The 25,822-nt window shown below is 46.8% G+C and overlaps 1 protein-coding gene across 5 annotated transcripts in view; it reads left to right on the plus strand.

Moving 5' to 3' along the window:
- Positions 1–15,063, plus strand: part of ATP8A2 (ATPase phospholipid transporting 8A2) — a 333,748-nt gene extending 318,685 nt beyond the window's left edge. For all 5 annotated transcript variants that reach the window (XM_060273822.1, XM_060273823.1, XM_060273824.1 and 2 more), the window contains one exon: positions 2,002–15,063. In XM_060273822.1, coding sequence (XP_060129805.1) covers positions 2,002–2,099 — 98 coding nt within the window. In that variant the 3' untranslated portion in view covers positions 2,100–15,063. The remainder of the gene's footprint in view (positions 1–2,001) is intronic.
- The last annotated feature ends 10,759 nt before the right edge of the window (positions 15,064–25,822 follow it).

The following is a 25,822-nucleotide window of genomic DNA, read 5'->3' on the forward strand; positions in this document are numbered from 1 at the left end:
CTGCTGCTAAATGGGCCAATGTTCTGATTCAGTATAGAAGGCATCTCCCTATATTCCTTCCTATGGAGGTCAGTGTGGTGCAAACACACCAGTAGCAGGAGCACAAGATTACTGATGTTTTTCACACTGTGCTGACCTCCCCTCTGCCTCTCCTCTCTCTTGGTAAGCAGCAACAACTGCCCTGCCAGGAAGTTGCCCTAGCAGCTCTGCCCTTCCTGATGAGCTGCTTCTGGGTACCTGCTGCCCCTCACCCAATGGGAACACTAACAAAATGATCAGGTAGCTATACTGAGAAGGGTGATACTAACATATCTCCTTACATGGGAAAATAAAAAAATTCCTTCAGTAGCACCTTAAAGACCAACTAAGTTTATATTTTGGTATGAGCTTTCGTGTGCATGCACACTTCTTCAGATACACTTCTTCAGATACTCCTTACATGGGAGATAAACTTGATTTGTAATCTCTCACCCAGAAGGGTATCCAAGCTAACAGCAATACGCTTCTAATACTTCTGCACTGATATCCTCCAGAAAATGGGAAAACCTATAATTTCACAATATTGCAAGCCTTACTTCCCACACACCATCAGATAACTTCTAAATCCTCAAGTCTCAGATGATTGAAGAGGCTGAGAATTTGGGACCTGTGTTATGCCAGAGCCTCTATGACACTGCTCTTGCACTCTTGGGCAGCTGTACATGCTCCAAACAATGGGTGTCTTGTTCCAGAGAATGGAATAATAGGTGCGGCTTTTAAAAGGGGGGAGGAGAGTTGGGGAGACGTTTAAGCTTTCAATGGCTCTATTGTAAAGCCAGAGATGGAATCTTTCATTGTTTGGTTTCTAAAGATAGCGGAAATGTGCAATTAGTCAACTTTTGGGTCACATGTAAAGGAGTTGGGGAAGACAGAAATATATGCCAACAGTTTTTCTTTGTTTCGCCAACAGTAGTGAAAGGCAGAGCGGGATTAAACATCATGCTAAGTGCTGTATCTAGTGGAGTCCCAGTCAAATTTTGGGGGATGGAGGGGTGGAGTGGAGGAGAGCTCAGTCTACGGGCTTCAGCTCTTAAGTTTCCCATTGTGAAAAGCATGTCCCTCTTGCTTCCAGCACATGGTTTCCTTACAGTAGCATAGACTGGTACCTTCTGGGTACTGGATACAGCCTGGTGCCTTCTGGATATTGCAGGCTACAACTCCCATCAGCCCCAGCCAGCACTGCCAGTAGCCAGGGATTATGGGAGTTGTAGTCCACAATACCATACCTGCCAAGTTGCTGTCAGAGAAATAAGGGACCGGGCTGGAAATAGCAGACCAGAAGTAGCGCTGCCGCCATTTTGGAACTGGGCGGAGCATGCTCAGAAGTGACTTTTGATGCTGCTTTGCCCAGTTCCAAAATGGCCACCGCGGCAGAATAAACCAGGGGGAAACAAAAAAATTCCGTTTTTCAGCTAGGAACAGCTGGAAAAACGGGGATTTCCCGGGGAAAACGGGAACTTGGCAGCTATGCCACAATACATCACTGGAGGGCAACATATTGTCCAACCTTGGTGTATCAACTTTATTAGGGCTTTATTCATGATTGTCCACAGGCTGCCCTATCCCATGTGCTGCAGAGCAGAGCATGGTCGTCATGGCAAGTGCCATGAATTGCCTTATCCTCCAGGAATTTGTCCAATCCTCTTTTAAAGCCATCCACACCAAAGTGGTGTGAACCTAGGTGTCACAGGACCATTCCCACTCTACTGTTTTAACTATTTAACTATCATTTTTACCTATTGTCTTCTCTTCACATTTAGCTTTCTGGGTTTTATTCATGCTTCTTTTGATTTCTGTGAGTCTCCTTGAGTCCTGGTTCTGGAAGCAAGGCGGGGGTGGGGGTGGGGGTGATCATGGAACTCTTCTAACCATTCCACCATTGTGGCACTTTCTTTTAACTATTGACAAGGTATGTTCTTTCATCGATTTCCCCTCTGCGCTGCTCCTTCTCTTCTTCTCCAGACGGGTACGCGTTTTCTCAAGAGGAGCACGGGGTCGTTTCCCAGTCTCAAGTCGTCCGATCCTACGACACGACGAAACAGAGACCTGGCGTCGAATAACGGCGGTCCTTTTGCTCAGCTGGTGGCTGGAGTAATAAGATCAGGATCAATGCGTCCACTGTTAATACATCCTCGACTAAGGTTGGCAACAGCAGCGTAAACACCAGAAAAGAAAACCCTTTTTACTGTGGCCTTAGCCAACGAGTTTGTTATGTACGCTTCTCGCAGACCTTGAGCACACATCGTAGGGCAAAACCCTCATCTGAAGCCGGCTGCCTTGCTCTGCCTCACATTTGTTTACCTTGTTTATGCAGCAGTTTGGCTGTGCTCCACGAGGTGTGAAATTGAAAACCATTTTGTTTTTGCCACGGTTTTAAAAAGAAAGGGAAGCGGGGGGGGGGAGAGAGAGAGAAGTAGTAGTTCTGGGGAAAGAAGTAACAGTGGTTGTATGTTCTGTGAGAGATCAGCCAAATTTGGATAGGAGCGCTGGCATTTCCTGTTTTGCCATGCCCAGATCCAAGCGCGCAAAGGGTGCATGTATGAAACCTTTGTAATGTTCACTGTTTATTTGACTGAAAGGCTCGCGGAAAGAGCTGGGAGGCCAGGAAAACAAATGCATCATGGAGAGAGTGCGGGAGGGCAGGAATGATGGTCCCAGCAACAAACGTGGCCAGCTCGCTTCAGGAGGAATAAGCGCTCAGAGATGCAAGCCAGCATCATATAAAATAGGTTGCAGAGACATTGGCTATGTACGCAGCAGCTTAGCGGGAGAGGGGCACTTACCATAGGCCCTGCAGCACAGCCAAGCCATGAGTCTCCCCTGGGAGTGACATGGTGACTTGGGCGCCTGCAGTCACCATGCTGGCTTGCATCCACCCACCGCCGCCTCCTCACCTGGAGGGCGGCTATGGAGGGGAGGTGATGGGCAGACTCCATGCAGGCCCCACCCAGAGCACCCTGCCCGGCTCGCCTGTCCCCACAGTTGGCTCACCCCTGGGCACCCGATCGGCTAGCTACATCGCTGTGTGTATGTGGCACCTACAGAATTCCCCCTTGTGCCGCAATATCTATCCATCACCCTGGTCGTCTGCATGGAGGGACGTGGGTGATGTTTGCATGGCATTCTGCTCAAGAGGCACCTCGAAACAGCAGTTTAAAATGCAGCCTTTTCCCTGGACACCCAAAGCACCAGCAATTCCAGCTGCTCTGAATATATTTCCTGCGATCCACAGAAATGTTCTCCCATCCTATGCGAAGAGTGCAGAGGGAACAACCCAGCTTCAAAGTGCGGGCTAGATATATGCCAGACATTTAAAGCACATGACTTGTGCCCCACCCCCTGCAGAGGATCCTGGGAACTGTTGTTGGTTAAGGGTTCCAGGGGCTGTAACCCTGTGCGAGGTGAACTACAGTTCCCAGGGTTCTTTGGGGGAAGCTACATGCTTTAAATGTGCCACAGATGTATGCTTTGTAAGCAGCTATGGATTTCGGCATTTTCTTCCGCTTTGCTTGCGCTCTTCATACTGGCCTTTTCTGAGAAGGTCCAGACAGCTGGTGCCTTAACATCCCCTGCTTGTAGAACCAACGAGCACTTCTGGGAGGAGAGGGGAGCAAGAGCCCATTTTGGATGAACCTATGCTCCTTGCAGCAGCATCTTTTCTCCACCAAACTGGTAAAATATTGCAGATCCTTCATTTGTTATTACGTTTAGGTACCACTTTTCCTCCAAGGAACTGAGGGCGGCATACATGGTTCTGTCCTCACAACAACCCTGTGAATTAGGTTTGTTGTAAAGGGGAAGCCAATGTGGGGAGAAAAGATCTCCAAGAAAGAAGGATCAGGAAAATCAGATATGAATGAACCTGATGCTGACCTAAGTTTCTCATTTTCTGTTCAGCACTAAGAGAAATGGCCCAAGAAAACCTTGAACATCCTGGCATAACTACTTCAGGGAAATATTTTTCACAAATAGCCAGAGATTATATCTTACAAACAGCATAGGCTTTAAGGTTGCCAGCTTTTTTTCTGCAAGGGCTCCTGTGCTTTAACAGCGGGACCACAGGGAGAAATTCAGCAAAGGAGATAGCAATTGGGGGGATGTGCCAGATTTCCCTATGTTGTGCAGCTGTCAAAAGCACAGAACCGCCCCGCCCCCCGCCCAAAGGGGGAGGGAAACATGGACACGCCTAGTTAGCATTACAGTTGGCAAAGCACTGGTTCACTGGGCCACCAGAGGCGAGTTACCACAGCCCTTGCCTCCCTGGATCATGCAGCATTTTGGTTTCCAGGTGTGTTTCTGAAATGACAAGAAATGCAGAGAACTCTTGCTTTGTTGATTGTCTCGCTTTCTGGATGCCCCATCCAGCCTTCTTCTAGAGCAGGAGTGGGGAACCTCTCGCCCTCCGGCTGTTGCTGAGCTGCTGCTCCCATCGCTCCTAAATCCATTGGCCATTCTGGCTGGCAGTTTGAGTCCAACAGCATCTAGAGGGCAACAGGTCCTGGAAGAAGCACGAGCCGTTGGATTCACCCAGTGCTGTTCTTCAAACAATCCTTATTCATTCTTGTAGCCAGACCACGTTTCTGAATAGCATAATGTAAACACTGTTGCTTGTCTTGAGCCACATTTCTCAGTTACCCCATGCGCTGTGCATAGGCCCTTAAAATGCCGGCTTGGGGTTTTGTTTTTGCCCTTTCCTTGACCGCCCTCTGGAGCTTAAATATTGATTTAAGTGTATCCGAAAAGCTATCCGCATATGAATATTTATACTCATCAAGCCAAAGGAAAACAGCCTCTTGGCTCCCTCCCTGGCCGAATCATTCGAAAGGATTAATTCCAGTGCTTGAGTGCCACCATTCAGTCCCTTCTCGGTGCCACCTCTGGCCTCCCCTCCCCACATGGAACGCAGAGCTTAATGATCCAGCAGCCTTCTGCATGGTTTTGCTTCAACCATAAATGGAGGGGAGAGGTAGAAATCTCTCCATCCTGCTAGTTTGCATTGCTAATAGGGTAGGGGAGAAGGAGGGAGGGAGACACATTTATGCAAAAAGGGAAAGTTGAAAGGAAAATTGCCAATAGTTTTGGATGTCAAGGGGCCAAATGTGAGTGTGAGATTGTGTTTCCATGTGTTTTTTGTAAGCGTACGAGGTGAAGCATCATGACGAAGATTCCAAGAGAAGTGAACAATCTGTTCAAGGTGGAAACAAGCTAACTAGGACTTCCTATTGGACTCATTGGGACTTGCTTCTGAGTAGAGCTTCATAGACTCACGCTTCAGAATCACTCTAGCATTTTCTGATTTACGGAATAGCTTATGAGTCTTTTATTCTCTAATTAATGCTAAGGGACAGTGAGAGTTGTAGTCCAGCAATATCTAGAGAGACACAAGTTTGCCACCCCTGAATCAGGGGCCCGCGAGCCAGCAAAAATCAAGCGTTGTAAAGCCCCAGTAATTTCAATGCATGCGGAGAATGATTTTGCAGTTGAGATGGACAGGATTTAGATGCAGCTAAGCTTTGGCTGACTCATGCCCTGAGTCAGCATGGAGAATGCAGGCCTGGTGGCACCAGGCAGTGTGGTTGGCCAAAGGGCCTGGCACCACCTCCGTTCTGCAGCCTCCAGTTGCAGTGCCACTTCTGCTGCCTCCATCCACATTGCCCGTCCGCGGATAAGGAGATGCTTGGAGGATGGAGCTTTGGGGAGGGGAGGGGAGATGCGGGCAGCCCTCACTCATGGGAGGAGGGCATGCTGAGGACCCATGCCAAGGTGGGGCCAGATCCTCATTAGTAAGTTTCGCTTTCTACAAGGGAAGGCACAATGCCAGATGAGCACCTAAAATCTAAGAGAGCCTCTCTCTGCCAACCTGGCGACTTCCAGGTGTTTCGGATTACGACTCCCATCGTCTCAGACCATTGGCCATGCTGGCTAGGACTGAAGGGAGCTGTAGGCCCAAACACCAGGTTGCAAAAAGCTGGTCTACAACGAATTCCAGGTACTCAGCTATTTCCATGCAATATTCTTAAATACGATAGCCCCCTCCCCCTTTCATTAAAGTAGACTGGATATGGCAAGCATTTCTGGCTCATACAGTGAGACAAGGGTGTGTGAGAGAGAGATAGCACAGAAATTATTTTACTCAAACTGGAGGCAGAGGATAGCTGAAGGCAGTGAAACCAGGATCTCTGCTTGTCTCTGGTATGTAGGACATGCAGGGCTTTCTATTTTGTTTCTGCAATAACAACGCTGATTCCGATTATAACGATACTTAGCTTTTGAATTGTGCTGTTGATTTTTCAGAGTATTTCACATGACGGATCTTGTCACAACAACCCTGCGAGGTCAGGGGTGAAGCCCAAGTGTTGGCATGCAGAATGTCCCAGCTCCAGTCTCTGACACCCCCAGGCAGGACTGGGAAAGGCTCCTGCCTAACATCCTCGAGAGCCACTGCCAGTCAGTGTAGACAGTCCTGTGCCAGGTGGACAAATGGTCTGGCTCAGTACAAGACAATTACCTATGCTCATTAAAGGAGGTCAGTATTATCATCATCCCCCATATTGCAGCTGAGGCTGAGGTGCAGCATCCTACCTTTTGTGTTTGTGGCAGAGGTGAGATTCAAACAGGGGAACTCCTGATTTGTAGCCCAATGGCTTGCTTCTGTGCTACGCATGGAAAATCTGTTTGACCAGTGGAACCAAAGAAATATACCATATTTTCCCATCTATAAGACGCTCCCATGTATAAGACACCCCCTATTTTGGGACTCAGATTTAAGAAAATAGAGGGGGGTGGCCCCTAAATTTTGACATTATTTTTAAAGGGAAAAACCTAGTCTTATACACGGAAAAATATGGTAAGTGTGTGGGCAATTGGAAGCAATGTGGCCCCTCTCTCAAACCCCTTCCAACTCTCTTAAAAAAGTACTTTCTCCATCCTACCCCAGTTATTTGCTTAATCAGGCAAAGTGAGCAGGGTTGGGAAGGAGGGGCTGTCTATTGACAAGATTTATTTTCCTACCAGAGGCAACGGTGGGGCTGTCATTCTGACCTGTCTCTAAGCTAAGGTCAGCCAGTGTCACATTCAAGCTCTCTGCAGAGTAACTAGTGAGATACTTGTGTTAGGTGCATGCTCAACCGAAATTACATTCAGTTCTTGTCATGCGACTATATAGTATGTGACATTAGGCCCGGCAGGTCAAACCTTTGTCAGCATGGGAGGCAGCCTTAATCTGGATCTGGGTTAATCCTACAAAACCCGCCCAGGTCAAGACCTGGCATTCTTCACGTCCCCTGAAATCATTCCAAACACAAACCTATCCTATCATCGCCTTCCTTGACTTCTCGTCTTAGTGAACAAGCCAATTGTGAATGAGAGAGAGAGAGAGAGAGCGCATCCTGGCCACATTATCAGCCAAAGGGAAATCAGCCCCTTGTACAAACATATTCCACATCCATTGGCAGAGAGTCACTTTTGAAAATGTTGCAGGAAATTGTTATCAGCTCAACAGGGTAGCGAAGCAGAATAAGATGAAGCTTTTTGTTTGGCAGTCTAGGTTGAGGATTCCATGCTGATAATTTAAAAATAAAAATGTTAAGAGGAAGGCAAAGGTCTCCTTAGCAGCTCTCTACATTGACCAACCTGCCAGCTTTTCTTGAACAGTCAGGGGAGAAGCCAAATGCCTGCCTTCCCTTGTTAAAAAACAGATACGGCTTGTTCCTTTGGACAAATATATGATGCTCTGCCAGGGCCAAGATGCAAGAGATGCCATTCCTTTAACAAGTGTCTTGTCACAAATTAAAAAACACGGAGCAGGGTTTTGAGTCAAGCTCTGCTGAGAGATCCATTGACATTTTCTGTTTCTTGACAGGGAAGTCAGTAATAACTTGTCAAGAAGAAACAGTGAATTGCTAATAAAACAATCGGAGTCAAGACCGGTTGCTAAAGGTTTTTTTTTTTTAATGTGCCAGCAGAGCAAATGTGAAGTATATGGACTGTAAATTAAGATAACAGTCTAGCCTTGCTAATCTGCACTTTGCCGGACCACACACTTTTTAAGGCATCTATACTTTTTCACTAGTTCACAGCCAACCGTTTTAAACGGCAGATGCTGGAGCAAAGTCTCCAGTTACTGCGGTTACGTTATTTTTAGAACAAGCAGGGCTGTGTTTACCAGCAGATGATTGGTTGTTGTCCTAAATAATTAAAACCAAAGTAAGTTTGACAAAATAGTGTGGTTTGCCTTGCATTATTTGTGGTTCTTTGCTTCCAGCAACAGAATCCCCTGAGCACAAAGCTGGCAGAGTGTTGTTGGGATGCCCCACACAGAAATGAGATTTGCTCCGCGGTTCTTACATTGGGAAGTAGACAGCGGCGTCGCTAGCCTTCTGGCTGCCCAGGGTGGCAAACCAGAAGGCACCCCACCAGGGGGAGGGGCGTCCGTTGTGCGCATGCGTCATGACGCATGTGTCACGACACACGCCTCACGATGCACGACGCACATGTCGCGCTGTGGAGCAGGTTGCCAGGGGGCAGTACTCCAGCGCCCGGATCCGAGGATCCGGGCACTGGCGCACTGCCACCGGCAACCCACTCCAAAGCGCGATGTGTCCTTCTTCCTACTCAGGCGGAGAGGTGAGAGACGCCCCTCGCCGCTCCGCCTGAAGAAGCACATGTCACACTATGGAACGGGTTGCCGGCGGCGGTGCTCCAGCGCCTGGATCCGATAGCAAGCCGATCGGCAACCCATTCCATAGCGTGACGTGTGCTTCTTCCTACTCAGGCAGAGCGGCGAGGGGCGTCTGGAAGCTCTGGAGCCAACTGGTGCTTGGAGGTAAGATTCAAATTCTCTTGTGTGAGCCAGATAGTCCCTCCCCTTACCTGGCCATCCCTGGCAACACCTCCCCAGGCAGGATTGGACGCTGGGCTTGGGTAGGCGGAGACTCCTGGCATCCTACCTGGGAAGGCAACACCAGCCCCGAACTATCAGGGAGTTGTCTCTGGGACCAGGGGGCCGTGCGCGTCCATGCAAAAGTTGCCCCCCATTGATGTTTGGAGCGATCATTGTCTTCTTCCTACTCAGGCAGAGGCGGAGTGACGAGGGGTGTCAGCGGCCGCCGCTGACGCTGCTCTCTGGCCCGCCCCTTGCCTCTGCCCCACCAGGAAGAAGCGAGGGGTGAGGCCAGAAACATCGGGGCCTCCGTGATGGCGGTTGCGCCGCCGCCACAGTAGCAAGGGGGTGCCGCGCTGCCCCCCGCAGAGCGGAGCCCGGGGCACCCCGCCCCCTATTGCGACACCCCTGGAAGTAGACAGATCACTTCAAGGAAGCATAGACATAGCAGAAGCAGAAAAGAGCAGAGGTAGAATGGGAAGGGAAAGGTGGAAACTGGAGGAGGGCAGTCCAAGAAAGACAAAACATAATAAAGTCCAATAAAGACAGAGAAACATATTAAGAGAAAAACTGTCAGAGGAAGTTTTCTGAAAGATTGCTATGTGTGGCTTGAAATTGCCACCAGGATCTGCAAATATTAATTATCCTATTTACAGCCCTGTCACTTTGCACCACATGCAGTGGTGTATTTGTTTTGACTGTATTTACATAGGAAAACAGGGCAAACATCTAAATCATGGCCCACAATTTAGAACTCAAAGTGTGACCACGTAGTCCGTGGCACATGCATGTTAAATATTCATATCGATTTTTAATAGTATTTTTATTGCTTCTTGTATTTTACAGAAGCACATGGAATGCACATTGCAGAACATTAAAATACAACATAAGAAATAAAAGAAGCAACAAAAATGCAGTTAAAAACCCATACAGAATCTAGCACAGTGCATTGTGATGGCTACAGCAGTTGGGGGTGGGGGGGATTAGCAATTTTCAAGTGGTCCATGGGGGAAAAGATTTGGGAACCACCTTAACAGTTGAACAGCAGCATCTACAGTGCAATCCTACCCATCTCTACTCAGAAGTAAGACCCACCGATTTCAGTGCTGCTTATACTCCCCTTGTAAGCGGGTAAAGGATTGCAGCCTCAGACAACACTACCACATCGGTGGTTGGCTAAGCCACCTCTCCCTGAACACCCAGACTTCTCATCGACAAAACTTCTTTTTGGTCTGGATTTAGGTTCAGCCTGTTTATTGTTGCTCATCTCCCTAACCACTGGCCCAAAACATTCACTAGAACGTATCTGCATGACTCCATCCCTCTTTTCGTTCCACATTAATGACATTTACACATGGCCTCTCTAGCCTGAGCGAGAGTGGGTATTTTGAGAGTGAGGGGGGTGTCACATGTGAAAATGGTCCCAGTTACGTTTGAGGAGGCATGAAGAGGTGATTCACTATAAGGAGGGGGAGAGGGAGAGGGAGAGGGAGAGAGAGAGGGAGAGAGAGACCTAAAATCCACTGTTCTTATGTAGTCTTTCACAAACTGTAATACTTTGTAATGTTTCTGTGTAAAGGAGCAAGAGCGTAATTGTATAATTTCCATACATACTTGGCTTTACTGCACTTATCATTCATGTAAATAAAAAGCCTTACCTTTATTTTTAAAAAAAGTACTCTGAGGAACTATTGTTTTCTCTTTCAGCTTAAGGCTTGTGTATCTGAACTTGAAACTTACATTTAGCTTATGGTGGAAGATACTTGCTCCTGAATGCCTGTAGACTGTTCCACATTCTTTCCTCTTCTAAATGCATCAGGGCTTTTTTTAAAAAGTACTGTATGTGTACTTTAGTGCTGGGCCAAAATCTCAGAATTCTCTGAGGATTTTCTTTTTCAGACTTCCCTCAAAATGTTGGAGTCAGTCAGCAAAATGTATACACTAAAAAATAACAAACCCATAAAAACTACAATAAAATTGAGAGATACATTTTAATGATCCCCAGCAGACTAGACCCCATTGTGTCAGAACAATTGAAGAATTTCAGTCCCATCTCAGAGAATACCTGGCAAAAAATTCCCTGCAACTTCTCCACCTAACAAGGTAGAGAATTTCAGGCACAGCTGTGTTTCTAAGCTAATGTATTTTCATAATGTTGAAAGAAGCCATGGATCTGGCCCCTGCTCCCTGCAGCCCCATTGCTTCCTTCATCCGCCTATAGTACAATTTATCAGAATTAACTGTGCCAAAATTTTCTCAGTAGAGACTGAGAACTTTTCTCAAAATGTTATTTTTACACACACACACACACACAGTTGGCAAATTCTGCTTCCAACAGAGATTATTCAACAAAATGTGTTCCCTCCCCATATTCAACCCTCCACAAATAATGCAGAGAAATTTGGGAGGCTATTATGTCCTCATTTTACCTTCATTTTGAATCCCTCAGCAAATTCCATGGCCATGGAATCTGTAGTGGAAAGGCTCTAAGATTAGTTAGGCTGCAATTCTATGCCTACTTACTCTCAAGCAAAGCCCATTGAACTGAAAAGGGTTACCATTGAGTAGGTTTGCACTGCTAATGATCATTGTGCATTTTCTTAACTGGTTTGAATATTGGGGGTGATTCTTCCTTTATACGGTTGGCTGTCATGTGCGCATCCTCAAATGGAAAGGTGGAATACATATTGACTGAAATTAATAAAAAGATTAAAATTAAACAGGGAGACGCAACTGATGAGAACACATCGCTCATTCCAACTAAGTCTTCAGCCAAGCCATCACCAGAGGCTCAATCAGATATATATATATATCACCAAGGGAATTTAGCCTGCATAGATCAGCAAAGAAATCAACTCCTGCAATCAAGAAAGAGGAAAAGAAAGGCTTCTGGTGCACGTCTGAAAGTAATGCATGTAGGTACACAGTGCAAGTTTACTCAGAAGTAAGCCCCATTCAGTTCAATGGGTCTTGTGCCCATTCAAGTATGCAGAGGACTGCACCCTTTTGACCCTATGGTGGCCATATCCCTTACGGCAAAGGGCACTACAAGTCAAGTCCAAAGTCTAACCTGGAAGTCGCCAATGTGTTGCCCGCAGGTGCACATGAATTCTGGTTTCATCATTTTATAGTTTTTAACTTAGTTTTGTTTTCATTGGGTTGAGTGTCCATAGACCACTTGTGAGACGATTGTAATTAAGTAGCATATAAATTGTCAGAATAAATAGACAGGTGCCTCCCTGCGCTTTCAAGTTCGACTTGAAATATGCATTCTATTGTAGTCAATAGAAAGGAACAAATGATGTTTGCTAGGCCTCTCTGACTGGCCCTTGGGAGTTTCTGTAGCCTATCCCCCTTCCCCAAGCCAAGCCCCTCACTAGACCCGCCCTAGGCCCTCTTATTTGGGTCTTATTTGGCTGGAATGTGTCTTGCAGGCTTAGATGGAGTGTGTGTATGTTTGTGTGTAAAGAAACCATGCTTTTCTCATGGCTCAAATATAGGTAAGAGTCACATCTATTGCTCTGGCCAATTTTGCCTCTGGCACCACCCATCACTGCAGGAATTCCCCACAAGGCTGGGGCGGGGGAGTGCCCTACCCTGATCTAAAGGACTTTCCCAAGTTGCATTATTTCATATTAATTCAAATGGCATGGCCTTCAGGCAGATGCAAACGAGTTCCACCCCATAAAAACCCCATAGTGCATTGTCTCAAGACGCTGCAGTGCCGCTGTTTGATGTAAGCATTCCCTCCTTGATCAGACATGGGCTACGCTGTGTCCTGGTGAGCGCTGCTACTGAAGTGGGATGGCCAGAGAACTGAATGAAGAGAAGCTACCATTATTATTGAGTTGGAAAGTCTCAGAGAGAGTGAGAGGAAAAGAGAGATATTTTCAATTTAACAGTAGGAGCCAGTTGTTTTGTGTCTTGACTACCTTACTGGGTGGTTTCGCTGAGAAGATCTTCCAGATGTAATTTTGGCATTAATGAATCTATTCAGGGGGAAAAACATCTGCTGGGCTGCTTAGGAAACACAATGAAACAGCTGTTGTGTCCATGGTCTTTGCTTTCCACTCTGGTCTTCTTCCTTCAGGAAAATAGATGGAGGCTATTTGAGTTCAGACGCCATTAAAATTTCTCCTTGCCTCACTTCCAGAAACAGGATTCCAGCTAAAATTAAACAATTCGGCCTCTTGCAATTTATACAGGGTGGGTGGTGGGAAGCAGAGTGGCCTCCCTTCAAGTTCAAAAGTGCATGCCGTTACACAAACACCCTCAATGTAGACAACATTTTGGGCAAATATCACCCATCTTGAGTGGAAGGAAATATATAAAAATAAAATAATTGTCCAGTAGCACCTTAGAGACCAACTAAGTTCATATCAAGCTCATATCAAGAATAAACTTACCAGTTGGTCTCTAAAGTGCTACTGGACAATTTTTAAAATATATTTCTACTGCGTCAGACCAACATGGCTACCTGCCTGAATCTTGAATGTAAGGGTTCTTCTGCTGTATCTATCTATCTATCTATCTATCTATCTATCTATCTATCTATCTATCTATCTATCTATCATTATTGGAGAAAGGAGGTCTGAGCCTCCTTGTCTGATAATATGAAAATGCTTAACAGTGTATTCCCATCATTGTCTACTCAGAAGTCGCACTGAGTTCAACAGGGATTGTTGCCAGGTAAGTGGCCATGGGACTGCAGTCTAAACGTTTTTTTTAGGTTTAATTCTGGCTCCAAAGAGAATCCCGCGGGAGAAACACCTCTGATATAAGGAGAACATTTAAGTGGCTCCCAGAAACTGGGAGAAACTTCTTGGCAGTTGAGTGGGACTGTTCCTCAATTCCTCAGGTGTTGTCGTCTTTTCCTTCAGTGAACGCCCTCTGGCAGTTTAAGTACAGCATTGTGTTACAGTTGGGGTTGTTTCCCTTCCAGAGGGACCAAAGAAAGATAATTTGTACTTATGTTTTGTGACAGTTTGGCAGGGAGGGGAATTAGCAAATCTGTAGCTTTGAACAAGCTGATGTGTGTATGCGCAAAAAAAATATTTCCAATAAAACTTTTACTAAAAGAGTCAAGAAGGGTTTTGCTTATTTTGGATTTTTTATTTGTTTCCCACCCCATCCATCCAAACTCCAGGCTAATGTGAAATTTGACATCAAATGCACTCAAGGGGTGTGTCTGTAAATTGGGCTGTTATTAGTCATTACCTTCGTCACAGAGGAAGACAAGCAGGTCTCAGGTACCACCAGCTGAGACCAGGTTCCGGATACTGAACCCAAGGCTGGCAGTCAGGAGCCTGGAGAACCCAAGTGAGGACTCTTGCTGATGCCTTCTCCCAATCCTGAGTGAGTGGCCTGAGGAATAAGGAATTTCCCTCTTCATTATATATCCCTCGGAAGCCACCCAAAGGAGGAAAAGTGCTCACCTTCAGACTGGGGAATTGGCCCTTTAAGGATTCACAGGGTTGAAACTTGAGGGCTTGATTAGGGGTCCCTCCCAGACTTTGCCATCATCCCTCTTTGAGCAAGTGTCTCCCTTGGAACTCTCCATGGTGCTGTAATCGCCATCCTACTTCAAGGGTACCTGTTATGGACGGATCAAAACAAAGGTGTGTCTGGAGCAGTACCTACCCTCTAGGCCAAAATCTTCTATGGGTATTTTTTTTCTGGCTCTTAAAAATCCTACACTAATTCACGAGCCAGGGTCGCACACCTCATGCTGTGCTGCTTCACCATCTGCCTCTTACACATCTATACTGCTCTTCTCCACCACCTAGAACACAGACACTCACAAACATATTTCCTACAAATGCCCAGTTCCTCCCTCCTTTAGCTCCACCCTGAGATAACTGAGCCCACTGCAATCAGGGACTCCCATCCCTTTCAGCAATCTCACTGCAGCTTTTACCAATATGTTAAGAAACCCTGTGGTTTTGCTGTTTATAGACCTATTACCAAAAATACAGGTAACACTGGCACTTTACTACCTCTGCTGGTGGCCAGTGTGTTCTAGCTCCTCTCTCCAGGCTCATAACTTTTTGGTGGGCAGGGGACCCAAAGATACATATAGGTACACGTGAATCTGTTGGGAGGGCAGAACCTGGAGAGTCCATCCTTTGCACGCAGAAGGTCCCAGGTGTAATCACAGCATCTCCATGGCAGAGAACCCTGCCTGAAATGCTGGCCAACCAAGCTTTGGTTGGTTGGTTGGTTGCATTTGTATCCCACCTTTTTCTCCAAGGAACTCAAGACATCGTACATGGTTCTCGCCTCCTTGTTTAATCCCCACAACAACTGTGTTCGGTAGGCTAGGCTGTGAGGTGTTCGGAGTGGCACAAGGTAAACCAGTGATCTTAACAGCTGAGTAGGCTTTGAACCCTGGTCTGTGTCCTAGTCCAACGCTCCAACCACAACACTGCACTGACTCTCTAGGTGGACCAGTGGTCTGACTTGGTATAAAGCATGTTCCCACGTTCCTGGGTGGGAATTAATGGATACAAAAAACATTCACAGTCCTGGGCCTAAAAGTCCTGTTGGCAGCAGGGAAGGCAGCGTGTCCCATTTCACCTCCTGAGGCAAAATAGTGAGGTGCCACTCCAGTGGCATAGCGTGAGTTGCCAGTGCCCGGGGCCACGCAGACGGCCGCGGGTGGGACAGAGAGAAACGGACGGAGTACACATGCACATTCAATTGCCTCACCCAGAAGGTCAAAGCTGCAGAGATAAGAAAATAAGAGTTGTTCTGTTGTCTGGAGAGGTCACTTCCTGGTTGAGACGCCTGGCTGAGACAGGCAGCTGTATTGAGACAGCACCAGGTGTTGAAATGTTGCACCCTTAACCATTTTACACCCAGGGCAACCGCCCCTATGGCCCCCTCCCCACGCCACACCACTGTGCTGCCCCGCCCTACTCTTGCTGTGGCTGTGCCACCACCGAAGTTTCCCACACCTGGGCTGCACGGCAGTGTGCGCGCATTGGCCGTGACAATGGCAAGTTCCACCAAGGTATCTCAAGATTTCAGCAAGATCTCACTGCCAGCTCTGCTTTTCCACTGCGGGGCACCTGTGGTGTGCCTCAGCCCTGGGAGGTGGCCGACCCTCCGCTCGAGAAACTTTTTGTACATCCTCGTTTTGCAAGACCTGAAAAAGGTTTGGTTGGGTTGAGGTCCCACCTTCCTGCCTTTACCCCCTATGCGCTCTTCCCTCCACGTTCGCTGAACTTCAGTCAAACAGACTGTTTAAATAATAAAGTGGAACCCTTGGCTTGTCCCCGGTGTCGAGCTTCTCCCCTCCGCTTTCCAAAATAGCCTCTTGTGCATAAATTACACTTTCCCATTGTTTTGATTAGAAATTCTTTTTGCAGCGCACACGGCACGGGGCGCTACCGGCTGGCAAGCTGCGATCTGGAGAAGCCGCTGGAGTCGGCTTACAGGCAAAGTTGGCTGGATGGGTCTGGGTTGCTGCCGCTGTCAGGAGAATGAGAGCAGTTCATTAGTCTTGAACAAAGCAGCGGCGCTAACTATTCTTCCTTCTGTCGCCCAGCATGGATAACAGCGGCTGGCTTCAAATCTTCTGCAGCAGGAGAAGGGACTTCCTCTTTATTTATTTTTTAAAAAAAGGTGGTGGGGAGGGGAGAAATATATTGGATTTTTAATTGAGCAGGGAGGAGGGAACCTCTGTGCTAATCTTGAAAGGAAAGAACACCTCCAAGCAAATTAATTTAGTATTTTAGCTTGGGGGGGGAATTAATGTGATCCTGGCTTCTCAATTAATTTAGACATAGAGACCACTATCAGAATGTGGCTGATAAGGAATGCTGAAAGGATGCTCCAAATTCCCCTGAAGAGTCAGCTACAAAGGGTTTTATACTTTCTCTTTAAAAAAGTATTACCTTTGCAGCCCAATCTTCTGTCCCTCCCTCAAAAAAAAACCTAAGACAAGGAAAGGAAACACACAAACCAACATCCTTCATCCATTCCTTAAGCTTTCATAAGCTCTACTTACAGAGCAAACCTGTGCATGTCTACTCAGAAGTAAGCCCCATGGAGACTGATGGGGCTTACTCCCTTCCTGTGGAATTGCAACCTTAATGTATTCCATTATACTGTATATAGAAAGAAATTTACTTTTTTAAAGGCACAGAACAGATTTTAAAACACACGATCAAAACCCTTAAAAATAATCCAATTAAAGGATCTGCCTGCTCATGTCGGGGCCCCAGAGTTTGCCTGGCTGTGCATCATTTCAGGAATGTACAAAGCTTGGGCTTCATGATCCTCATACTGCTCCATCTTGTCCAACAGTGATCTACTGGAAACCGATTTTGGAGGAGACTTGAGAAGCAACATGCCTTCCGCTTACACATAGCTGCCAAGTCCGGGTCGTAAAGATCCGGGATCAGCAGCGCGCGCATGACCGGAAGTTGCGTGACGCAACTTCCGGTGGCGCTTCGCCCTTCTATGGGCATCAGAAAATGGCGGCGCCAGTGCCGGAAGTCGCTTCCGCGCATGACCGGAAACACGTAAAAGCGACTTCCGGCGCCGGCGCCGCCATTTTCTGATGCCCATAGAAGGGCGAAGCGTCACGCAACTTCCGGTCATGCGCGGAAGTGACTTCCGGCGCCAGCGGCGCCATTTTCTGGTGCCCATAGAAGGGCAAAGCGGCACCAGAAAAATGGCCGCTGGGAAGAAGCGAATTTAAGGGAGAATGCCGGGATTTATCACCAAACGGGAGACCGCCGGGAAACAGTAAGAAAAAAGGGGTTTTCCCGGCGGATACGGGATACTTGGCAGCTATGCTTACATCCAAGGGAGATGGGGTTTGTTTAACTTCATTTAGGCCTAGCTCTCACAGACTCTCAGCACCTCTAACAAACAACAGCTCCCAACAGTTGGGGGGAAAGCCACAACTGTTTGAAGTGGTATCCTAGTGAATGTGGTTGCGGCAAGAACTTCGGTTTGCACAAAGGGGCTTCCTCCCAAGCACTCCCCAAAATTGGCTCAAGAGGGATTGGGAGAACCGCCCCCCCCTCCCCAGATCAGCACATGGCAGGAGAAGAGGGGCATCATTGCGCATGACAAGCCAAAATGCTTCCATGGATGGAATGTTCATCATAGCGCAACACTGAATTCCACCCATCATTTCTAAATTTGCATTATGTATATCACAACATGCACATTTTATGTATACCTGTATACTTTCTTTTGGTGCACATCACTGTTTTGGGGGAAATCACCACCTTATATCTCACCAAAATGTTTACAAGCAACAAGCTCACAAGGGACATGAGACATTCATGTCCCCAGACCGCTCTAAGAAGGAACATGAAAAGAAAACCCAGGGTGTGAGAGACTTTCCAAATATAAGGAACAATTGGAGGCAGGAAATACAATCACCACAATCCAATGGCAAGACTGCTCAAGGCTGACAACAAGGTGGGGAGTAACACCTTGCTAATCCAGGAAGTACCAAATCCTGCAACAGGAACAGATTTCCTGGTTGCTGCTTCCTTTGGATTTAAAGATTGAACTAGATCTAGGATTGTTAATGTGACAGCACAGTCTAGCAACCAGCAAATGGAGATCCGAGGGCCAAATCCGCCCCCGAAGGCTTCTCATCTGGCCTCAGCATAGCCCTTGGTTACACACATTCATGCACACAGACTTAAAACATGCCAATTATTTTCCCCAAGCTGGGGTGCAGGCAAAAGGGCTCTAAGTTCCTGTCCCCCAGTTTGAACAACAGAGGCTCTGTGAGAGTTTGCCCTTTTGTACACCTGAGCTGCTCACTCTGAAAAGCAAGCCAGGTAAAGGTACCTCTGACCATTAGGTCCAGTCGTGGACAACTCTGGGGTTACGGCGCTCATCTCACTTTATTGGCCAAGGGAGCCGGCGTACAGCTTCCAGGTCATGTGGCCAGCATGACTAAGCCACTTCTGGCGAACCAGAGCAGCACACGGAAACGCAGTTTACCTTCCCGCCTATTTATCTACTTGCACTTGGATGTGCTTTCGAACTGCTAGGTTGGCAGGAGCTGGGACTGAGCAACGGGAGCTCACCCTGTTGCGAGGATTGAGCAGAGCTGAAGTATACATGGGGGGGATCTGAGAAAGAGTTGTGCTGTGGTTTCTGCTAGGCAGCAGTGGATTAAAGAGCCCTTTCCCAATGGATGGAGCCAATGTAGGCAATTGAGCCCTTCCTGGTTGGAAACAGGCTGGCACCCGTTGAAAGTGAGTTGTTATCCGGGGGGGGGGGAGGCATACATAATGTGAACCAATCAAAAAGTGCAAGTTATTCCATTCATGCAATAGTAGCTCCTTGTGCTCTCTAGGTAACAAGCACTGAGCAAGACCCTCAGCTGACGGATCATAGAGACACAGCGATCCCCAGCCTAAGGAGAGGTTTCAGAGGAAGATGTTTCAAAGAGGCCTGATGTCAATAGCCATGCAGTGTGAGTGTGCCCACTCAAAAAATCTTGCATTGTAAATTCCATTGCTTCACTTCAGGGGTGGGGAACCTCAGGCCCAGAGGGGTGCATGATCTGGCTCTCAAGACACTTTCCAAGCCACACCCCTCATCAGTCTTGCTGCACACCCTCCTCGAGTTCTTCCACCTGGCTGGAGTCAGATACTGCGTTTTCCAGCCAGAGGGCTGTTTCAAAATAATTTCTATAGATGGGTATCCATGAAAATGGAACGAATGAATGGGTGGAGGAATAGTGCCATGCTTTCCTATGAGCCGTGAGCCTCCGAGAGCATTGGATTTTACAGAGCTGTCCGCTGTGCATATCACATATGTTCGTGGGAGGGGAAAATATACAGCTTTGACATTTCCAAAAATGAGGTGAGGTTGTGCATCTGGTCCTGTGGAACAACCAAGAAACAAGCCCTTCCCTGTATAAGCTTGGTGGTGTCAAGTCAAGGACACAGCATACAGTCCTGCCAGACTGCAGAGAGGAAAAAGAATTAACTAAGCAGTGGTTCATTTATACAAACAACAGATTAAACCTCTGTGGTGCCGTTGAGTTATGTCTAAGGGGAGACATAAATCGGAGGAGTGTTAGCACCAAGTGGCAGGAGGAGAGAAATGGCTTAGGGTGGTCCAAGAGGACAGCCATGAGTAATGGGAACAACATTTGGAGCAAACAGAAAACATCGGCTGCCTTCCATTTCCTGCCCCGTCTGAGTCACTGGCAGTGAAATTGCTCTGGATCAGGATGCTGGGAGAAATTCTGCACCAGAGAGGAGATGGCTACAGAGCCCTGAGACAAGCTGTGTTGTAATGTCTGAATGTGCAAGTGTATCATGTCCGGATGGCCTTAAAGAGTTGTCCTTTACCTAAAGTGCATAATGAATATGCACTCAGAAACCTCTAAAAGTGCTGTTTTCCAAAGCTATGAGGCAAGAGAGAAAGACAACATACCTGTTTTAAAGATGAACTTAGAAAATGACAGCCAAACATTGATAATATTTAAAATATTCCTGCTTAAACCTTAAGCGTAAATGTTTCCCTTGTGTTGAATGACAGATTGTAAGTTCCTTGGGGCAGAGATCAGCCCTCTTATAAAACACGCACAGCAATGAAGGAACAACACCAACTATAGCAATACTTTTTAACACCTTCTGTGCTCTAATTCTACAAAAATTTGCTGCTGCCATGGGGCAGAGTCTGCAGAGTTCACTGGTTACTGGTTTCATTCTTTCCCCCATTTCATTTCATTTGTAAACCACTCTTCTACACAACTATATCCAAATATTCAAACTTCAAATCCAAATCCAAACTCTATATAAAGGTAAAGGTAAAGGGACCCCTGACCATTAGGTCCAGTCGTGACCGACTCTGGGGTTGCGGCGCTCATCTCGTGTTGTTGGCCAAGGGAGCCAGCGTACAGCTTCCAGGCCATGTAGCGAGCACGACAAAGCTGCTTCTGGCAAACTAGAGCAGCACACGGAAATGCCGTTTACCTTCCCGCTGTAGTTACCTATTTATCTACTTGCACTTTGATGTGCTTTCGAACTGCTAGGTTGGCAGGAGCTGCGACCGAGTAACAGGAGCTCACCCCGTCGTGGGGATTCGAACCACTGACCTTCTGATCGGCGAGCCCTAGGCTCTGTGGTTTAACCCACAGCACCACCCGCGTCCCCACACTGCTATATAGAAGGCAGCTAAGAAGCCGTCAGAAATGACAAAATACACAATGAAGATCACATAACCTAGAAAGTTCTGATCCATTGCAGGTAAGCCATAATGAAAAGCATGACTACAAAAATAAACAAAACAATTAAAGTAATATTCAGTACTAATCCATTAGAAATATAATATTACAGGATAAAAAGCAAACTCTCAAAATCAGCAAATAAACAGGAAATCACACACACACCCCAACAATCACAAGAAATCATTACTGGGGTATAATCAATAAAAATGACAGCAAATTCACAACCATGGGCATAGGCAGGGGGCAGCTACCCCCCAAATCAAGCAAATCAATAAAAATACTTAACTGAGGTTCTGCCCCCCCCAACATGAAGCAACCTGGCTTCGCCCATGTTCCCAACACATTAAAATACCAGAGTCCTTGAAAAAAAACAAACTGAGCCCCAAAGTCACATAGCTTATGAAATTGCAAAATGCACCAAGTTCCACAAAGCCTGGACATTTATTTCAATGGAGCTGAGCAAATGGGTGCTAAATACTATTGGGGTGCTTTAAATACATACATCCTTCCTGCAGCAGTACACTGTACTCTTGCTCTGTCTTCCATTCCCCATAGAAGGCATTTCGAAACTGGTGCTATTTTCAGGTGGGATTCAATCACAAACCAGCAAATTCAGAATTGCACAAATAAAGCTGATTTGGAGTTCTTGTACAAGAAGCCTGTCTCCCCAAAATATTAATGGGGAGCATAACTTATTTATTTATTACTTTTAAAAGCATATCCTCCTTTTAACCATCAAGGCCTTAAAGTGCCTGGCAATGATAAAAATATACAAAATGCAAAGTTTAGAATTCAAATTTAAAAACGCGCCAGAAAGGATAACACTTGCCTGATCCGATGCCATCTCTGCAAACAAACTAGAATTGAATGCTCCTTAAACAGCCAGCTTTATCTAATCTCCCAGCAAACAAATCGGAATGAATGCTCACTATTTGGCCAATGTCATCTAATCTCCTTGTAAATAAACCAGGATTAATTCTCAGCGAGCAGTTCATCTGGAAATGAGAGGACTGGTTACTCTGGTTCAATCCTGAAAGATGCAGAGGCAATTGGCCATTCAGAGAGAGAGAGTACACATCTCACGAGCTCTGTGCTGGTGTGAATATGCCAACATCTCAGGAGAGTTTTGCCCAAGTCTGTGATTGATTCAGAGTAAAAGAATATGTGAGCACAAAAACTAACGATCAATGGAGAGACTCTGAGAGACACCTGTTGTCAATGGAGAATAAACCACTTGGATTAGTGTGATTGATCACAGTTGTGTAAATAGGAAGATTCAGAAAACCACCTAATCGAGCTAATCCCAGTCAGGGATGATGGGAGTCAAAATCCAACCACTTCTGGAGAGGCAGAGATTCACCAAATCTGACCTTTCTCTTCTTTATTTTGAGCAGGTTAATGTGATGCCCAGGATCAGCTCACCTGATATGTTAACTGCATTCCCATGATAGCTTGATTGTGCAACGTATCTAAATATTCTCAGGCAAACAACTCGGGGTAGAATCTGTACCAGGGTAATATAGAGGTTGCCTTATACATTGAACTGGCTCATTGGGCGGATTCACACAAGCAAGGGCACCCAATGAGTCCCATTACTGTACCTGTGTGTGCCTCGCACCACCAACAACCCCCAATCGAAATGTATTGGCTACACACCGGGAAGAGAACACTCTCCATCTGTGGCCACTGACATTAAATCAAAGTTTACAGCAGCCTAGGTTACCCTACTATGGTTTGCTGCAACCCTCATGAGAAAAACACAGCATCGTGAATGTGCACAGCGTCCCCTCTTTAATGGAAACGTACATTTTCCTTGAGCTTGCTAAAGCAATTGTCTTGACTTGTTACTGTGGAAATTAGTACTAAGGGAAGCTTCGCCCTCCCTGCCTTCTTCCTTGCACCTTCCCTGGGCCCCTCAAAATGCCTCAAATTTAGGAATACAAATTTTAAAGAGTCTGGCAAGCTATTCAGCAAACGATATCATTTTATACCACCTTTTTTCCCCGCTGAGAGGAAAAACTGTACGTCCTCCGGCTCCAGTTGCAGCCAGTGGCAACATGCCCACAAGACTTCAATGGGAGCAGGATTTGGGTCCTCTGTGCGATACTGCCAGGTGCAGGCTGTAATGTGAACGGCCATAAATGATCTGGATGCAATGGGGAGCTGCAGCACAGCAGCTTTCCATGAGAAACAGTTTAGACATTAATTCAGCAAGGAGACTAGCGCCACTGTAATCAGGGCTTAATTGCACGCTTCAAGTTAAAACGCACGCTTGAATACCTTGGTGAGCAGGGCTCCGAGTGAAAGCACTTCCTTTTCAAAAGAAACCTCATACCCCAAAAGCTGCGTTTTGTTCCTCGCTTTGTATAGGGTTTCTGAAATTTATTACTGAAGATGTACGGCTTCCAAGGCCACAATGCCTTCTTCTCAAGGAGTCCGGGAGAAACTCCGCCACGGGCTGCCGTAAAATGTGTTGCAAATCACCAAGTAGCTGTATAATAATAATAATAACGGGCACAGCCCAGATTCTGTGAGAGTGTTTTGGGAACATGAGCAAAACGGGTATGCATTGAAATCGCTGCCCTTTCCCAAACAGCCTCATACATTGGTGCTCACTGAAGAATGTGGTTCAAGTGAAGAAAAACACTTTCAGTTCATTTTATTGGCTGAACTCCTAGTTCTCTCTCATGGCTTTAAGCACGTCACATCTCACTAGCGAGGAACGACCCTGAAAATTGCCCCCTATTGGTTATTCCCAGCATCAGGGAATAAGAGGTAAAGGAACATGGGAAGCTTCCTTATAGTCAGCTCATTGGTCCATCTAGTTTAGTACTACCTGCACTGACTGGCAGCAGCTCTCCAGATTTGCAGGCAGAGGACACACCCAGCCTTACCTGGTGATGTCAGGGTTGCACCTGGGACCTTCTGCATGCAAAGCAGGTGCCCTGCCGCTAAGTTAGGGCCCTTCTCCCATGCTGCCAGGCACGTGGGGTCCGTTTAGCTACCATGGCAGACAGCCAAGGATAGACCCAAGGCAAAGCATAGCACCTGTGTCTTTTAGTTGGGTAAAAAGAAATGCCAGTTGTGGCAGGTAAAGCTTAACTTGGAGGGGTGAAAAGGCCACACCTGCAGAAATAGCCTCTAGTCTTCCATGCAACCATGGAAGCAATGGGGCCTCTGCCCAGGGAATTAGGTCTGGGCACCCGCAGCTTATGGGGCACTTCAAAGCACCCCCAGAGGCAATGGCAGCACAGTGGGGAACAGATGTGGCATCAGAGCCCGCAATGGACTTGCCAGGGCTGAGATCCTTTTTTTCCTCGTTAAAAACCGTTCAGCCATGTGCTCTGCCCAAGAACTGCCATTTTACAAGCTCCGGCTGCACTCAACTTCTTCACTTGTGCAGAGTGCTTCTGGACCCAGGTGTTACAATTTTTAAATGACCCTTATCCCTTATTGTCTGGTGAACTTGAAGAGACAAGGGTGCCTTAATGCTTGGAAAGTGGGCAGAGCAGCAGGAAAAAGCCGGGGTGGGGAGGGAGAAAACAGAAAGCAATGGAGCAGGCAGGCTAAACCCCAGAGGACAAGTTGTGGGCAACCTGGAGGGGGGCCCTAAATGCAAGCGGTGGGTGGAGCCAGAAGCAAAAAGTGGGTGGAGCAATGGATGTGATTCTGACCTTTGCACAGCAGGCTGTATTCCAGGGGTTTCTACACACAGAGGCAAGCAAGAGGCATCATCACACATCACAGATCATTCCATGCACTCAAAATCGCTTGTGGGTGTGCAGTAGGGCCAATGAACGGGGAATGTGGCCTGGGAATGGGTGTGGCCTGGAGAGTTCCCAGGGTCCAGACAGAGAGGTCTGGAGGGCCACATTCCCACACTGCCCCTGAGCTTAATGCTCCCCATCCCTTCTCTATGAATGTCTCATCTTGTTTTAAATCAAAGCTCATGTCTGCCACCACCGCCACCACACCTAGAGACAAAGCAAGGGAACCTCTTGGGGTACTTCTATTAAGTATCAACTCAAATTATCATCATCCTAAACTTACTTTTAACTGAAGTTGTAGCTCTTGGTTATTATGTACCGGGGATGCAGAACCTTCAGCCCTGCAGGAATTACTGAACCATCATTCCCATCATGGGGTCACGAAGAGTCGGACACGACTAAACGACTAAACAACAACAACATTCCCATCATCCCTGACCATTGGGCCATGGACTCAGCTACATTGGCAAGGGAAAAACGCTTTGTATGCGTTGTTTTATACGTTCCAACACTGACACCAGATGGCGCTGTGGAGTTCCGTTTTTCCTAACCTGTTTTCTCAAAGTTTGCAACACATTTAACTGAAACACTTCTTTGATGTGTCTAGATCCAGCCAGCCCATGCTGTCTGGGGCCGATGGGACTTGAAGTCCAACAAGTCTGGAAGGCCAAAGGTTCCCCATCACTTAACATATACATGCAAATTTTAAGAATTCAATTTCAGTGGGAAACTGAGCCTGCAATCCTGCACCCACATATCTGCAAGTAAGCCCCGCTGAACTCAACAGGGCTTCATTTTGAGTTGATTTTTTTAAATAAAACTGCACTGAAGTCTCTCCCATTAAAACCAATGAGTTTTCTACATTTGGCTGGATCATGTCTTATCTACAACTCAAACGGCAGAGGCCTAAAG

This window comes from Zootoca vivipara, chromosome 4 (assembly GCF_963506605.1).
Source record: "Zootoca vivipara chromosome 4, rZooViv1.1, whole genome shotgun sequence".
Lineage (NCBI taxonomy): Eukaryota > Metazoa > Chordata > Lepidosauria > Squamata > Lacertidae > Zootoca > Zootoca vivipara.